The sequence below is a fragment of the Conger conger genome, chromosome 8 (genome assembly GCF_963514075.1).
Source record: "Conger conger chromosome 8, fConCon1.1, whole genome shotgun sequence".
Lineage (NCBI taxonomy): Eukaryota > Metazoa > Chordata > Actinopteri > Anguilliformes > Congridae > Conger > Conger conger.
In genome coordinates, this window is record NC_083767.1 from 58,968,564 (window position 1) to 58,983,492 (window position 14,929).

Below are 14,929 nucleotides of genomic sequence, written 5' to 3' on the forward strand. Positions count from 1 at the left end.
TTAAACCCGCCTACAGGGAGGCGGAGCGTTCGCTGGCGAATAAGAGGAGGTGCCCTCTGAGATCCATTCATGCTCCTGTGACTGCGCTCTCAGACAGCCATTTTACCACGGCCAACACCATAATTAAAGAAATATAAAGTACCTTCAGTAATAACTACACTTAGGTCATGTACCTGGGTCATGGAATTCAAAATGCACTGTAGCACTTGGGGATACAGCTTCAAACACAATGCTCTCTGTCAACGCCAGAATAACGGCAACTGTGGGGCCACGTCAAGACTGTGAACAATCTTCAGGGTTTTGGCAAAGGGTGGTTTACTTTCATGTTCTGGGGTGTCTTCTGAATCTACTCGTACTGAACCATGCCCACACACTCTGGTTAGGTCTGATTGAATAGGGAGAGGTGGGGGTGCTTAATTGGGATGTCTTCAGTTAACATTTTTGGACAAACTTGGCTTTCTACCTGTACCCTCCACTTTTCACCACACATGGCTGGTCAGGTGGCTGGGGGGGTTCAAACAAAATGTAAAGAGGAAAACCCATAAAATATCATCCCGACAGACTGTCACTTTCTGTGTTACTGTTTGCATTTGAGTTTCCTCCGGGAAAAAATACGAATTAAATGTGGATTATGCGCTACAGTACAATAAGAAGATGCACTGGCTGAAAGAAAATATTGATCTCAAGGACTTTTCAGTTTGCACTTTGTTTGAACGTCCCCCTTGGTTGCATTACGAAAACCAAAGTTACCAAATACTAATTCAAGTTAAAATAAAGTAAAGTACAATTCCACTGTTTAAGTTAAGACTTGCCATGTGATAAGATCTCTTTTTTTTTCCTATTAGTTTCCTTCAAAGACACGATTCATGCAAAACAGTAATTCCTTTGCACAAATAAACACACATTGTTATATTTTAAGCTAAAAATAAGCTTATTTTCTATTTTCTCATGTAGTTATTTTACTTCTTTTACAGGGCAGGTGCTGTATGGACACACCAGGTACAGAGGCATGCCAGATTTGCATTGCATTGCTTTTGCATTCTACAATTCCCTCTGTGATGTCATCACGGCAGAGGGTGGGGCTTATGAGAGGGGCGGGGCCCTCTCCAGTGTGCTCTTGGTCACTCCCTCTCTCTCTCTGTCTGTCCGTCCTGCAACCCTTTCCCACACGCTCCTATCAGGTTTACCACACACCCGCAACGCTAGCTGCCACGATGACATCACAGGGTACAAGCTGAAATGAACATTAAGAGAACAGCACATGCAGAGAGGGTGGGCTCAGGACTGCAATCGTATTCATGGGAGGGCGAGAGACAAGACAAGAAAAATTGGAGATGTTTTTCTTTTTTTTTTACCCTTATTTTTTCACCTATGTTTCTTTTTTTTTTTTTTTTACATTTTATTCTTACTTTTTACAAGTATGTAACAAATTCGGCTCATTGCGGTTAATTCTCCCTTTGCTGGTTTATGGTTAGGAAAATTCGGAGAGAAGTTGGGATTTTCACGTCGTAAGTTGTATCATATGTATGTATTCATATAGTATACATATATAGATATAGATGTGTAGATATATATCCTATATATATTTCCTTTTAGCTTATATCCAAATTTTCACAACTTTGTGCTCAATAATATTTGTCACAAATATTGCTAATAATGTACAGTGTCCTAATTGCAGGGAGAATTTGTTTATTTTTAGAGTCATTACAACACTACAGTATAAAGGTACTTCTGTGTTTTTTCTAAAAGAATGAAAGTGACATTAAATTCTCAGTACTAATCTCAACTCATCATAATATTAAAATTAATTCTTCCATTCATTTAAATTTAATTAAAAAATGTTCAATTCATAAATTCCTTTTGCATACGTGTGTATACGCATACCATGACATACACGCGTACATAACAATGTATTTCAAATAAAATAAATAAGTATAAGTACAACAGTAATATAAGAATGAGAGGATCGCACGATGTTCTCTCTGATGGGAGATTTTAACTACAGTCTTGAGTTTACAATGTTTCTTGCATCGTACTTAGCGTTGTTTGCGCACATACACACATGGACACGCAGACACGCTTGTACACACGCCTGTATGCGCCATGCAGGCGTACGTGTGAATACGTAGACACGCCTGTACACTCGCGCGCACAGACACACACATGCCTGTGTATGTGCATCTTGGGGAAGTAGTGTAACTGCGTGCTGTTGTGAGGCAGCTGCCCCACTCTCTCCATGCAAAAGCCCATGCCCACTCCCTCCAGTAACCCTGCCCACTCCCACTACAAACCCTGCCCACTCCCTCCAGTAACCCTGCCCACTCCCACTACAAACCCTGCCCACTCCCACCAGTAACCCTGCCCACTCCCACTACAAACCCTGCCCACTCCCACGAGCCCTGCCCACTCCCACTACAAACCCTGCCCACTCCCAAGAGCCCTGCCCACTCCCTCCAGAAACCCATGACAGAGAGAGAAACAGAGAGAGAGAGACAGAGAGAGAGAAAAAAAAAGTTTTTTTTGGGGGGGGGGGGGCAGTTTTGGGGTGGGGCCAAAGGTGTCAGAAAGAGGTGGGAGAAGAAGAGATGGAACTCAGGGTTCAAAATACCGCCCCCCCTCCCTCCCCTCCCCACCCCCTTCTTTTAAATTTACCCAGGACACGAAAAGCAGCTGTGCTTAAGTTGTAGATAGTGGGGTAAGATGGCTCCAAAAAAATGAACAAAGAAAACAGAAAGCGGAATAAGGCCATCTCATCAGCGGGCCACCGCTGGGCCCTGAAGAGACGGGCGTGTGGGAGACCACGGAGGGGAGGGTCACACTGGCCATGTCCTCCCGGGAATAGCCCTGAAGAGACGGGCGTGTGGGAGACCACGGAGGGGAGGGTCACACTGGCCATGTCCTCCCGGGAATAGCCCTGAAGAGACGGGCGTGTGGGAGACCACGGAGGGGAGGGTCACACTGGCCATGTCCTCCCGGGAATAGCCCTGCCTCGTGCCCCCTCGACCCGCCCTGTCGGCCCCGGCCCCCTCCAACAGGACCCCCTCCCCCTCCCCGGCACCCCAGCGCCAGACCCTGAAGACGGGCAGGACCAGAACAGGGGCTGCTTGGAGCAGAGGAGGGTGGACAGTAGGGTTCTGACAAAAAGAAAGTGTACAATACCATGGCGTAATATGAACATGGGGGGGGGGGGGGATATTTGGTTGGTGACATTGTTTGGGTGGAGAGGTAGGGGTGGGTGGGGTAAGGATGGTATCACATGAAGGAAGATGAGGAAAAAATGTTTAGTTTTTTCAGTTTTTTTTTTTTGTTCTTTTGATAACGGGGAGAGAGATAAAAGCGTAAATGCGTGATAAAAAGATAAAGAATACAAAACAAATCTGAAAAAATCCACTAAAAAAAGGTCCTATAAAAAATAATGGAAAAAAATAAATAACAGAGAGGAATTAGTGGTTAAGATGAACTGTAATAATAATAATAATAATAATAATAATAATAATAATAATAATAATAATAATAATAGTAGTAGTAGTAATAATAAGAATAAGAACAGTTAAAAATAAATAAGCAGGTGGAGGAGAGGGCGGATTGGGGGTTCTTGGGGGGCAGGGTGGATTTGGGGGTTCTGGGGGGGCAGGGTGGATTTGGGGGTTCTGGGGGAGAGGGTGGATTTGGGGGTTCTGGGGGACAGGGTGGATTTGGGGTTCTGGGGGAGAGGGTGGATTTGGGGGTTCTGGGGGGCAGGGTGGATTTGGGGATTCTTGGGGGCAGGGTGGATTTCGGGGGCAGGGTGGATTTGGGGGGCAGGGTGGATTGGGGGGCTCTGGGGGGCAGGGTGGATTGGGGGGCTGTGGGGGGCAGGGTGGATTGGGGGGCTCTACTCCTCACGCAGCTGAAGGCGGTAGCGGTGGTGGCGGATCTGGAAGAACATTCTCTCCAGCGGCGAGTGGCTCATGCCAGGCAGCCGGTAGTCCTCGCTCCCGCCCACCCGCCGGAAGCCCAGCGACTCGTACAGCTTGTGGGCGGCCATCTTGACGGCGGTGGTGCCCAGGACCACGGCCGAGTAGTTGTTGAGCACGGCGAACTCCAGCACCTTGCGGCCCAGCGCCTTGGCGATGCCCTTGCCCCGGAAGCGCGAGTCCACCGACATCCGCCGCAGCTCCACCGCGTTGTCGTCCTCCGTGCCCTGCGCCGCCACGATGCCCACCACCCGGCCGTCCAGCACCGCCACCCAGAAACAGGAGCCTGCACGGGGGGGGGGGGGGGAGAGGAGGAGCGGGGAGACACGCTCAGCAAGGGGGAACCCCCCGAAATAACACTCCCGCGGCACACACGTACACATATTAACCCGTAACTGAAGCGGGGGGGGGGGAGGGATGGAATGTTGCACGCACTGTCGGAATGCTCCCGGAAGGTGCCATTTAAGGGAGACCTTCTACTGCTGAGCTTTCTGTACGTTTTTCTATCCGCTCTTTCGTGTGTGGCCTTAGCTTTATCTTTCCATGTCACCTGTTTCCCCAGAGGGGTGGGGTTTGTCACATTTTGAGTCTCCTCGTGCACTCAGGAGACCATCATAATAAGTTCATGGTGGCCCAGCAGGTGACTATTCTATGTCCAGCTCCCAGGCGATTGGGAAGAGTTGAGGCAGCCCTCAGGTCCGCAGGAATTTCTTGTGGCCCCGAAGGGGTTTCACATACCCATGACTGAAAATTCAGCAGAAACCCCCCTCAATCCCTTCATAACAAACCCCCTCAGCAAAAGCTATGGACAATCAAAATTGCCTTCAAAGCTAGACATCCCAAATCTCAAAATCTTATTCACGTTTCCCACCCATGAGCTGGACACAGTTCATTGTCCTATTGCTGCCCACCTTAAGTTCATGTGTCTTCTGCCCTGACAAAGTCAAAGTAACTTTACTGAAAAATAGCCTTACTTAATAATAAATATGTATTTCTATACACAGGAATTAAGTGATGTTTGCAAAACTTTCATCAATCACCTTTCAAACCTGAGCTGTGGAAGTTCTTGTGCCTTTTACCACCATTCATTTCCTCACAGATTGTTTTTGTGTGTTATTTTGGATATAGCTGATTGAAATGTGTTGTCACGACGGTGGAATCAAGAAAATGAGGCAACAGCTGACTGAAGTGATTACAATTACAGCAAATGTCGGAGTATAACTGACAGTCAGGTTTGAAAAGGATTTGCGTTACACGTAAAACACGGACACACACAACACATACAGCAGACACATTGACAGTGAGCCATGTTCATCGATTATAATATTTCAGCAAATCAAGTTTCTACAATGAGAAATCATTCCGTTTCCCCATGTGCTGTTGGGTTTCTTTAGAATGAATAACAGGACAAAGCAACCTACGGCAAATGTTGCCTTCATGCCAAACATATTTCCACTACGTTTCTATATGGGCTTTGTGTCAACTCTAACGGTGTTACTTCTCCTGGAAACACACTGATGAAACTCAGTAGTATTAAGAGAGCTCGTAAAGTTGGCCACTGTAGACATTCAAAGGTTGACTATATGTCAAAATGGTTACGCTTTTGAAGGTAATCTCTGTTTGCACAAAGAGCAAGAAGGAACAAAAGATGCTAATATTATGAGTCTCATTCGTCACAGCAGAACCCTGGCTCCACCAGGGGCCTTAATCTGCACGCATGTGGTAATTATTTGACCTAAATGTAATCGAACCGGTCGTCTAAAAAGGTCCCTAACCACAACTCCACATTGCTGACATTACAATCTCAAACTTCATTATACAGCACTAAAGATATGCTTTCATGTTTTATTTCCCAAGATGTATACGCATGAAATTCTCCATGCTGAATAAAACATCATTTTTGTTTATCTAAATGCTGAACTAATACATGTTTATAACATATTCTTTTAGTTCTTATTGTGAACCTCCATTTAAGGGATTTTTCAAGTTAGAAGGGCTTCATAGGGTAGCCTTACTACATTTAAAGTCTGAACATTTACAGATCTACAACCAAGCACTTACATATTTACAGCAGTCTTCAAATTCGACAAATTTGCAAAATATGAGAAAGTAAAAATGAAAGCCTTTTTTCCCCCCTAAGTCACAGACAAGAGCCAATTGTGAACTTAATTAAAGAGCAGGTACTGGCTACTTTTAAGTGACCTTTGCTGTTTTTGCTTTTCCAGATAAACAGTGTTTGATCCGCATTCCGTCTCTGAACCTCGTACGATGCCCGACCTGCTTGTCCTTTCTCTAATGAGTCCGTTGAACAGGTGAGCTTAGCGGGGCCTTAGTGATCAGCCTTAACGCAGCGCTGCTGTCCTGCTGTGTGGCCAGGCCTACATCTGTGCTCTTGCTCTTCATGTCCCTCAACAAATTAGGAGCTCAAAAGCAGTTCAAAAAAAATAATGTTGCAGGCTGACACTGTTAATTTGCCAGGGACAATGCACAATATATGATCGTGCCAGATTATAGCAACAAACAAAAAAAATCTCATCTACATCTGCAGTCCCTGGGCAGGAAACAACAAAGAAGAAAAGAAAGAAAAGCTGAACAAAGAGGAGTCAGTGTCTGGCCTTCAGCGGGGCGGCGCTCGGGAGAAAGAGCGGAACGGAATGGCCCTCCCGTCCTCTCACCTGGGTGAGACAGGTAAAGCGAGGCTAGCCGCGTTTCCGAGGGGGAGCACTGTCCTGGGAGGGGTGCGGCCCTGGGATCGGGGATCAAGTCTGGAGTCGCGTGTCTCTTCCCCGTGACTGGCGAGGGAAAACCGAACTCCATCCTTCTCCCCCTGCGGGGCAGGAGCTCGGAGAAGACGGGATCTGCTGGTTAAGAGTCAGATTCGAGGAACGAGACCAGCTAGGTTAAGACGATGAGATCCGAGGACACGCATCTCTGTTCAGTCCTCCCAGGGAGCAGAAGGGGGAGCTGCTCATACCGTCTTTGGCCAGAGGGGGCAGGAGCGCTAACACATAAAAACAAGAAGAAGAAGAAAGAAAAAAAAAATCTACAGCAAAAGGCAAAAGACTGATGTGAAGCTGACCGTATCTTCATTAACACAACCCGGAAAACAAGCCTGAAGTGCTGCTATCACCTTCACTCTGGAGGCTACGCGGAGAATACTTACAGTTGATCCTCCTCAGCACACCCCCATGCAGGGATATTTAAAATATGAACGATGGAATGCGGCCAACCAATCTTTAGCCGCTACTCGTCCTGCCCGCGATGGGTAAGTTGACGTGGATCAGTGTAATGACTCATCAGAGAAGCAGCCATCATGTGAATCCCGCCCTGGGAAGCAATGCTAAGTCGTCTGTCGGATGAAACGCGAGCCCATTGTGAATTCTCCGTCGCACTTTTCTTCACTCAAACACGCGAACGCCCTCCTCTTTAAAAAACCGCCACCGCCGCGCGGGATTCGGATGAACCCGAGGAATTAAAAAGGGGCGCGCTCGTTTTTCAAACGGCGGGGTTCGCGTTCGGTTTCGCGGGCCTCTTCCTTCTTCCTGAACGCAGGCCTTTAGCGTCCCGCTGCTAACGAGAGCACAAACTGCACAGCCGTCGTCGACGGCCTGCCGACTGTTTGTCTAGTGTGTGCTCTAGACTGGGGGTGATGTGATTTGTGCTCCAGACTGGACTGTAATGGGGAGGGTCTCACGGATTCCTATCCTGGTGTGAAATGTCCAGCTTGAAATTACCAGCTACCAGCTGGTCCAAAACATAGCTTGAGCTGGTCAAAGCATGTTGAGTTTGGAGCTGGTCTGAACTGGTCAAACAGCTACCAGCCGTTTAAAAAAATAGCTTGAGCTGGTCTGAACTGGTCAATCAGCAACCAGCGGTTTCAAAACATAACTTGAGCTGGTCAAACCATGTTGAGTTTGGAGCTGGTCTGAACTGGTCAACCAGCTACCAGCGGTTTCAAATCCTAACTTGACCTGTTTTTTTAACAGGGTAGAGTTGCTACCAAAGCAGTAGATAATGTCCCTCAATCTCTAGTCAGCCAAAGGAAGTGAAGGAAAATGGTGTTTGTAGCTTTGCATGCACAAATTAATATCTTACAGGCTACAGGTGGAGGTAAGAGTGTGCATCTGCTTCTCAACAGTCGTGGCATACTTCAGAATCTATAATTACGTGTTCACTCTTCCTTTTGTTCCCGGGCCAAGGTTTCCCTGGGATGGCGTTTGAGCGCCTGTGATTTTGCACACACTGTGATTTTGCCCTGTCAGAGGGGCCGACCCGCTGATGACGCGTTGCTTCCTGGCGTGCGCCACCAGACAGAATGAGATCAAATTATCCATCGGTGACACATAATTGCCTCCCGTGAAAATGTAATTTTATGTTTGATTTCAAGGCTTGCGTGAGCTATCAATGAGAAAGCCTATTACAAAACTTGGAAAAAAAACAAAAAAAAACAACCTTACTTGATGGTGAGAAACGGGGATGCGAGTCGAGCTAATTTTACTGGTAAAGGATGAGTATCTGTATCTGTGACAGCTGCTCTGCTGCATTACAGTGGTGTTTAATAACGGGATGTGTGATGTGATGTTTAATAACGTGATGTGTAATGTGGTGTTTAATAACGTGATGTGTGATGTGATGCAGGGCCTCAGCAGGGCCTCTCCTTTCCCCCGGCGCTTTATCCTCGGTGGGTCCCTCGGGATCAGAGAGCATGCTGGGAGTATGGATCTCCTCCTTACATCCCACACACCAGCAACCCCCCCCCCACACCCCTACACACACACACACACACACACACACACACACACACTCACCAGCAACCCCCCCCCCACCCCCACATACTCACATACACACAGCACACACACTCACATACAGACACATACACACACACACACACACACACACACTCACATACAGACACATACACACACACACATACAGACACATACACACACACACACACACTCACATACACACACACACACACACACACACACACACACACACCAGCAACACCCCCCCCCACCCCCACACTCACATACACACAGCACACACACACACACTCACATACAGACACATACACACACACACACACACACACGCACATACACACACATTCCCCGTCACCACACCCTGACAAATGGGGTAAATCCTCTAGGAGCCTCCTCCCCCACACTCTCACACACACACACACACACACACACTCTCTCACACACACACACACACTCACCACCCCACCCCCATTTTTCTTCTCGTTCCCGCTGTCCAGTACCTGAGCAGGAAGTGGAGTATTTATCACGCGCCTCCTCCCCCTCCCCCGCGCCTCCCCCGCGCCCCCGCTCCGTGGCGGACGCACTACGGCACCAACGCGGCGGTAATGCCTGCATCTCTCCCCAAGCCCGTTTCCCTTTCTCATTTACTAAAGCCAGAAAATAAACAGTCAGCGTGTCAATAAAACAAAGAGGCTTGCTTTTTGCACGAATCTATTTATTTATTTGGTCCCGTGTTAAATAAGGATGCGTATATAGTGGTACTTGGTTTGGAAACTATAGCAGGTTGCATCTATCAGCTGAATAAATTAAGTCTGCTGACTTACTTGGCATTAGGAACATTTGGAAAAGCGGATAGTGGTTGTTTTGGCAGTATAATTAGCTGGAACAGCTCTAATGTTTTATCAGAGCTGCATATGGCACCCTCTTTTCCAGGGACACTGAGAGCATGACACTGGAAGCCATAATGGTGGGGGAGGAGGGGGTGATATGGGTAACTTTCGAGATTGGGCTTATTTGTCATTAGCCTCTTCCCCACCCCCGCCACCCCTGGGACGCCCCATGATTAACAGCCCCTCCCAGAAAAAAGGGCCAGGTCCGTAATCCTGCCATCCTTACCCCACCCCAAAGGGCCCAGCCTCTGTACTGCTGCGGAGCCAAAATGACCTCCCTGTTCAAACGACACACTCACACACGGCCCTCTCTTTAAACCCGCCCTGAGGGCGGAGAATGCCCACAGGCTGCCTCACAGGCTGGCCGGAGCCGATCACTCCCCATCGGATCCATTCACCTCCGTTCTCCATCTTCAGATTGACGCCGTAACGTTAACGGGCCGCCGTGAAACGCATCGGGAATGTAGCTCGCTGAAGGATCGCCCTTGCGAAACACTTTTACGGTTAGAGCAAATCACGGCAGACGTGAAGTGGCAATTTCGCCGCGCTAAATCGAGGGACTTCCGCGGTGTAAAAGTCCACAGACTGCTGCCTCACGGAGCAGAAAATGGACTGGCTGCTACCGAGGGAAGAGAGAGTCTTCACAACCCCCGAAAGTGGGCGGAGCTGCCGCGGGCTGTCACTTCAACAGGGCTGAAAATATTTTAAATTGGTTCCTCCACATCAGGTGATTGACAGCGCATGATGCCAAATCCACCCATTATGGTCCATTCGCCCATTACTTACTGACTGGCTTCCGGGTGTGACAAAGTAGCCCAGCCTTACAGGGGGACACACTCAGAAAAACGACGAGGGGAAGAAATCCATACGCAATCTGCTGATCAGGAAGTGCTGCGGCCAATGAGGATATCCCCCTGGGTGAGGATGGGTAATGAGCTGTTCAGTCCTGAGCCCCCCCCCCAGGGTCGTAAACCAAGCGCTGCGACTGCTCCGAGCAGCCCCGAGCAGCCCTGTACAGCCCAGAGCAGCCCTGTACAGCCCAGAGCAGCCCCGTACAGCTCCGTACAGCCCCGTGCAGCCCCAAGCAGCCCCGTACAGCCCCGTGCAGCCCCAAGCAGCCCCGTACAGCCCCGTGCAGCCCGGAGCAGCCCCGTACAGCCCCGTGCAGCCCCGAGCAGCCCCGTACAGCCCGGCTACCCGACCCATGTCTGCAGCTGCAGCCTTCTTCCTCCTGACAGCGGCGCTAAAATAAGCGCCCGCTGTCTGAGACGGAGGCCACCGCTCCCAGGCCGGCTCTCAGCAGCTGATTCTCTCAGGCTGATTTGGGAGCCCCCCCCCCCCCAGTTAAACGGTAACTATGGGCACCAAAAAACTAGAGAAGATTCCGCCTTTCAAAAAATCTGCCTCATAGCAGATTATTTCACATTGGTAACACCCGGTGCGGTTGTACACAGAAATGTGTCATTTTAGTTCTAAATTTAAAGTGGAGGAATAACTGAACGTGATGCGTGTGTGCGTGTGTGCGTGTGTGTGTGTGTGTCTGTCTGTCTATTGGAAAGACTGGTGCTCTACACCCTTGACCACGTCTCCCATTCTGCCCTGCGATTCTCCTGCCTGCCGATCACTGGAACAGCCGCTCTGCCCCCGGGGCGTTTAGAGAGGACTGCAGGCCTCTGTGCCTGGCACTGTGTGCACACAAAGAAGGTAATGGCATTGATCTGTCATACACTGCCCTCAGACCCCCCTCCTCCCCCCCCCCAGATAGCATCAGCCAGGCTGACAGGCCATTTAGACACTAAGCTACCTGCCTGCTCCCACTAATGGTGTTAGCACCTGGTGACTGGACCGCTAACTGGGAGAAGAATCTTCTGTAGCCCTGGGGCTGTGAAACACTAGATCTGCGAAACACACATGCTCACACGCGCACACACACACATCCACATGCATACACACACACGCACACACACACACACATCCATACACACACACACACACACACACATCCACATGCATACACACACACACACACACACGCACACACACACATCCATACACACACACACACACATCCACACACACACACACACACATCCATACACACACACATCCACACACACACTCATGCAGTCATACACACACACACACACACATCCACACACACAAACACACACACATCCATACACACACACACACACACACACACACACACACACAGTGGTGTGCAAAAACACGTGTCTGTGCACACACACACACACACACACACACACACAGTTGAGCAATGGGCTCTGAGCGTCAGAAACCCTCAGGAAATCAACTCTGAACTCTGCTGACATGCACTGCCCCGAAGAGTGCACAACGGCGATTTCCTTCCTGCGATCAATAGCCCACCTGCCCTCAGCAATTAGGAGCGGACCGAGCTGTGGTGCATATTTAATGCGCAGGGTACATCACACCACGAATGCATTTGTTTACTTTGCGTCGGACAGCTCTCTTACCGTAAAAACACTGCCTGTAAAAGTTTTACGTCGACTATGAATCGGTACTTTATCGCATCAACTGCTTCACGGTAACACCGATGACGCCTACCCCTGTTTGTGTGTGCAGTGCCTATGTGTCAATGTCTACACAGTAAAATTTTCAATGTTAAATCAACTCTCATAAAGTGCATTACATGTGGACTCACGTGTTCTTCTGCTAAGAGTTGAGGTGGACATTTTATTGTGGTATTGAGTTATTGCGACACATTTACAGTATGTTCACAGGCTATCTTCATAACCTGTTCATAAACGTTAATGTTTAAACATTCTTTGTTAGCAATTTAGCCATTTTATAGCAACACTCCTTTCGATGAACATAGCCACTTATTAATGTATCAGAACATAGAAAAGATCAACACAGTAATTTAGATTTTTTTTCACATTTAACATCGCAGCATGCTTTTTGACATGTGCACCTCCTTACCTGCTGGTTTCATGTAATACTCTTCAATGTCAGCCATGTCCGTTTGCAGTGCGTAATCGAGATAGCTGAGGATAACTTTCCTACTGAAGTAGTAACGCGCGCCCATTAGAAAGAATGGCGCGCAGCAGGTCAGCACGAAGGATTTGGTCACAACAAAGCACATTACTATGGAGATAAGGGAGAAAAATAAACGATACCTGTCAGAAAAGAGAATCAAATGTTGATTTCGGCGGAATTATCCCAGTGAGCACATACAAAAACACATTCCAAAATGAATAACCACTGAGCCTATAAAAACATAAATAGCATAGTCGTTACAATAGACCAAAAAAAGGATTTAAAAAAAAAACAATTGTATTTCTACAGTTCTACTTACTGTGTTGCCTGAGCTGTAATTCCGTATAGACAAAAATCTATTTATGCATAATTCATTTAGCGCGCACAGCAGAACTTGCGTCGTGTGTTTCTGTGGTTGTTATTCACAAACATTGCCACATGGGGGCGCCCGTAGGGACCACTACATCACAGGAAAGCTGCGCAACGTTGCATTTTTTATGGGTTTCTGATGCCGGTCCCAAGCAAAGTGCTTTTACTCCACCACCATGTGCCATGTTTCCTGTCAACTGAGTTGCGCGTTTAAATACACATGTACATACAATGTCTAGGACAAGCGGATGTTTATCTGTAACGGAAAAAAAACCGGATGTATCACACTGTGGTGCAGCAGGTGTTCACGCGCTCCAATTGTCCGATCACTTACCAAATTACATACACACAGAATGCGTATCATATACATTGTTATTTTTAAATGATGGGGTGGAATTAAATTGTAAACGAAGAAGGTTGTAATTTATAGCCTAGTTGTTTCCATCAACATGGGTGGGTGCGCTGCGTTTAGGTGCACATTAAAAACGCAAGACACTAAAACCTATAGCCACAACCAGGAAAAAAAAGAAGAAAAGAATACAGCCACAGCTAAATGCAGCCGACTTTACGACACAGCATTAAACTTGGGATAAAATAGCAACCATGCTGATCCTTAACAAGGATAGTAAACACGGTCGGCATGCGCGCGGTCAGTGCATTTTCTCTCTTGCAGCACAAAAAAAAAAACGACAAAAAAAAAACAAACAAAAAACGTGCATAGACCTGTACTGTGAACTTAGCTACTGGTGCGCGCGCACACCGTGGACCAATCCTAACATTCATTCATTCATGCGTCCACCCGGCATAGTACCCGCACACTGAGCACAGACACGGGCCTGGGCGCTCTTTCCACCTGATAACATGCAAGCAGCATGCACTTAAACATGCCTTTGTGTAAGAGGTTAAATCTTAACGTGATCGGCATGCCAGTACACAAGGAAGAAAGAGCAACGAATTATACATGTACACATAGCTAAATATGCAATTCAGTAGCCTAAAACTCGAATAAGAACTACCTCGTGGATTGTTATTTCTGAACGCCAGAATGCTATTACTTCCTCAAAAAAACATTCCTAATTAAAGCTTTATGAATATTACCTCAGCATACGACATGTGGGATACACTGAACGCCATTTAAAAATAATTCAATTAAAATAACATTGACGCCTTACATGTAAAACAGTAATGCTGTGTAACAGTGACGAAAGCGTATTAAAATAAATGAATACACATTGCGTCCGCAAATTAAAAACGTGCCACTTACGTGTCAGAAAAGCATAAACGAGTTGCGTGTGAGTTTGATGTTTTAGCCCCCGAAAAGCCGTATTGGGTATCCGTTCCATTATCCCTTCGTAAAAGATTCGCCGGACCTCCGCACGGTCCGAGCGTTCAAATTCGCGGATGAAAACTGTTTCTTTTCTCGCATCTTTTCCCTCTATAGTGCCGGGGGATGACGGAGAGGAAGTCCACATTTGAGAAGAAGAAACAATAATCGAATCTTTTTTGGTCCCAGGTATGGTATCATGTTCATCCGCAACAATTTTAGTCTCGCAAACCATTTTTGGAGACGAACAATGCATGCAACTGGCCTAAGAAATACTTAAAGCTTGAAAGAAAAAAAAAAAATGAATGATGCTCTCAGTTATTAAAAGAAAAATGCGAATGCACCACTGTAACCCTGAGCTGTTCTCACGACCGGGAGAAAGGGCTGCATTTTAAGCCGTATTTATAATGCGCTATTGCAGCCGCATTCAGATTCTGGGGCGAGGGTGGTCTACACATTTTACAGATTGGCTGTAGCAGTCCACCACGTGATGGCAATATGAAGAGGAGGGCAAAGAGAGAGAAACACCCTGTCGGCTGTCTTCTAAAAAAAAAAATTAAAAAAAAAAAGACGAATTCATTTTAGTCCGCCGACGAAATTCTTAAT

General features: G+C 47.3%; 1 protein-coding gene across 1 annotated transcript; it reads right to left on the reverse strand.

The window, feature by feature from the left end:
• Positions 1-3,868: 3,868 nt before the first annotated feature.
• Positions 3,869-14,682, reverse strand: nat8l (N-acetyltransferase 8-like). The gene is made up of 3 exons (XM_061250602.1): positions 14,264-14,682; positions 12,574-12,738; positions 3,869-4,242 (listed from the first exon to the last, which is right to left on the reverse strand). The coding sequence occupies exons 1-3, from the start codon at positions 14,577-14,579 to the stop codon at positions 3,875-3,877; spliced, it is 849 nt and encodes a 282-aa protein (XP_061106586.1). The 5' UTR covers positions 14,580-14,682; the 3' UTR covers positions 3,869-3,874.
• Between the last annotated feature and the right edge of the window lie 247 nt (positions 14,683-14,929).

Bases quoted from the DNA above. Each gene is read 5' to 3' on its own strand.
- nat8l (XM_061250602.1), bottom strand. From the start codon at position 14,579: ATGCATTGTTCGTCTCCAAAAATGGTTTGCGAGACTAAAATTGTTGCG. The intron at 12,739-14,263 runs GTAAGTGGCACG...TTATCTCCATAG, and splicing joins CGTTTATGCTTTTCTGACAC to TAATGTGCTTTGTTGTGACC. The intron at 4,243-12,573 runs GTAAGGAGGTGC...CCCCCCGTGCAG, and splicing joins GTATTACATGAAACCAGCAG to GCTCCTGTTTCTGGGTGGCG.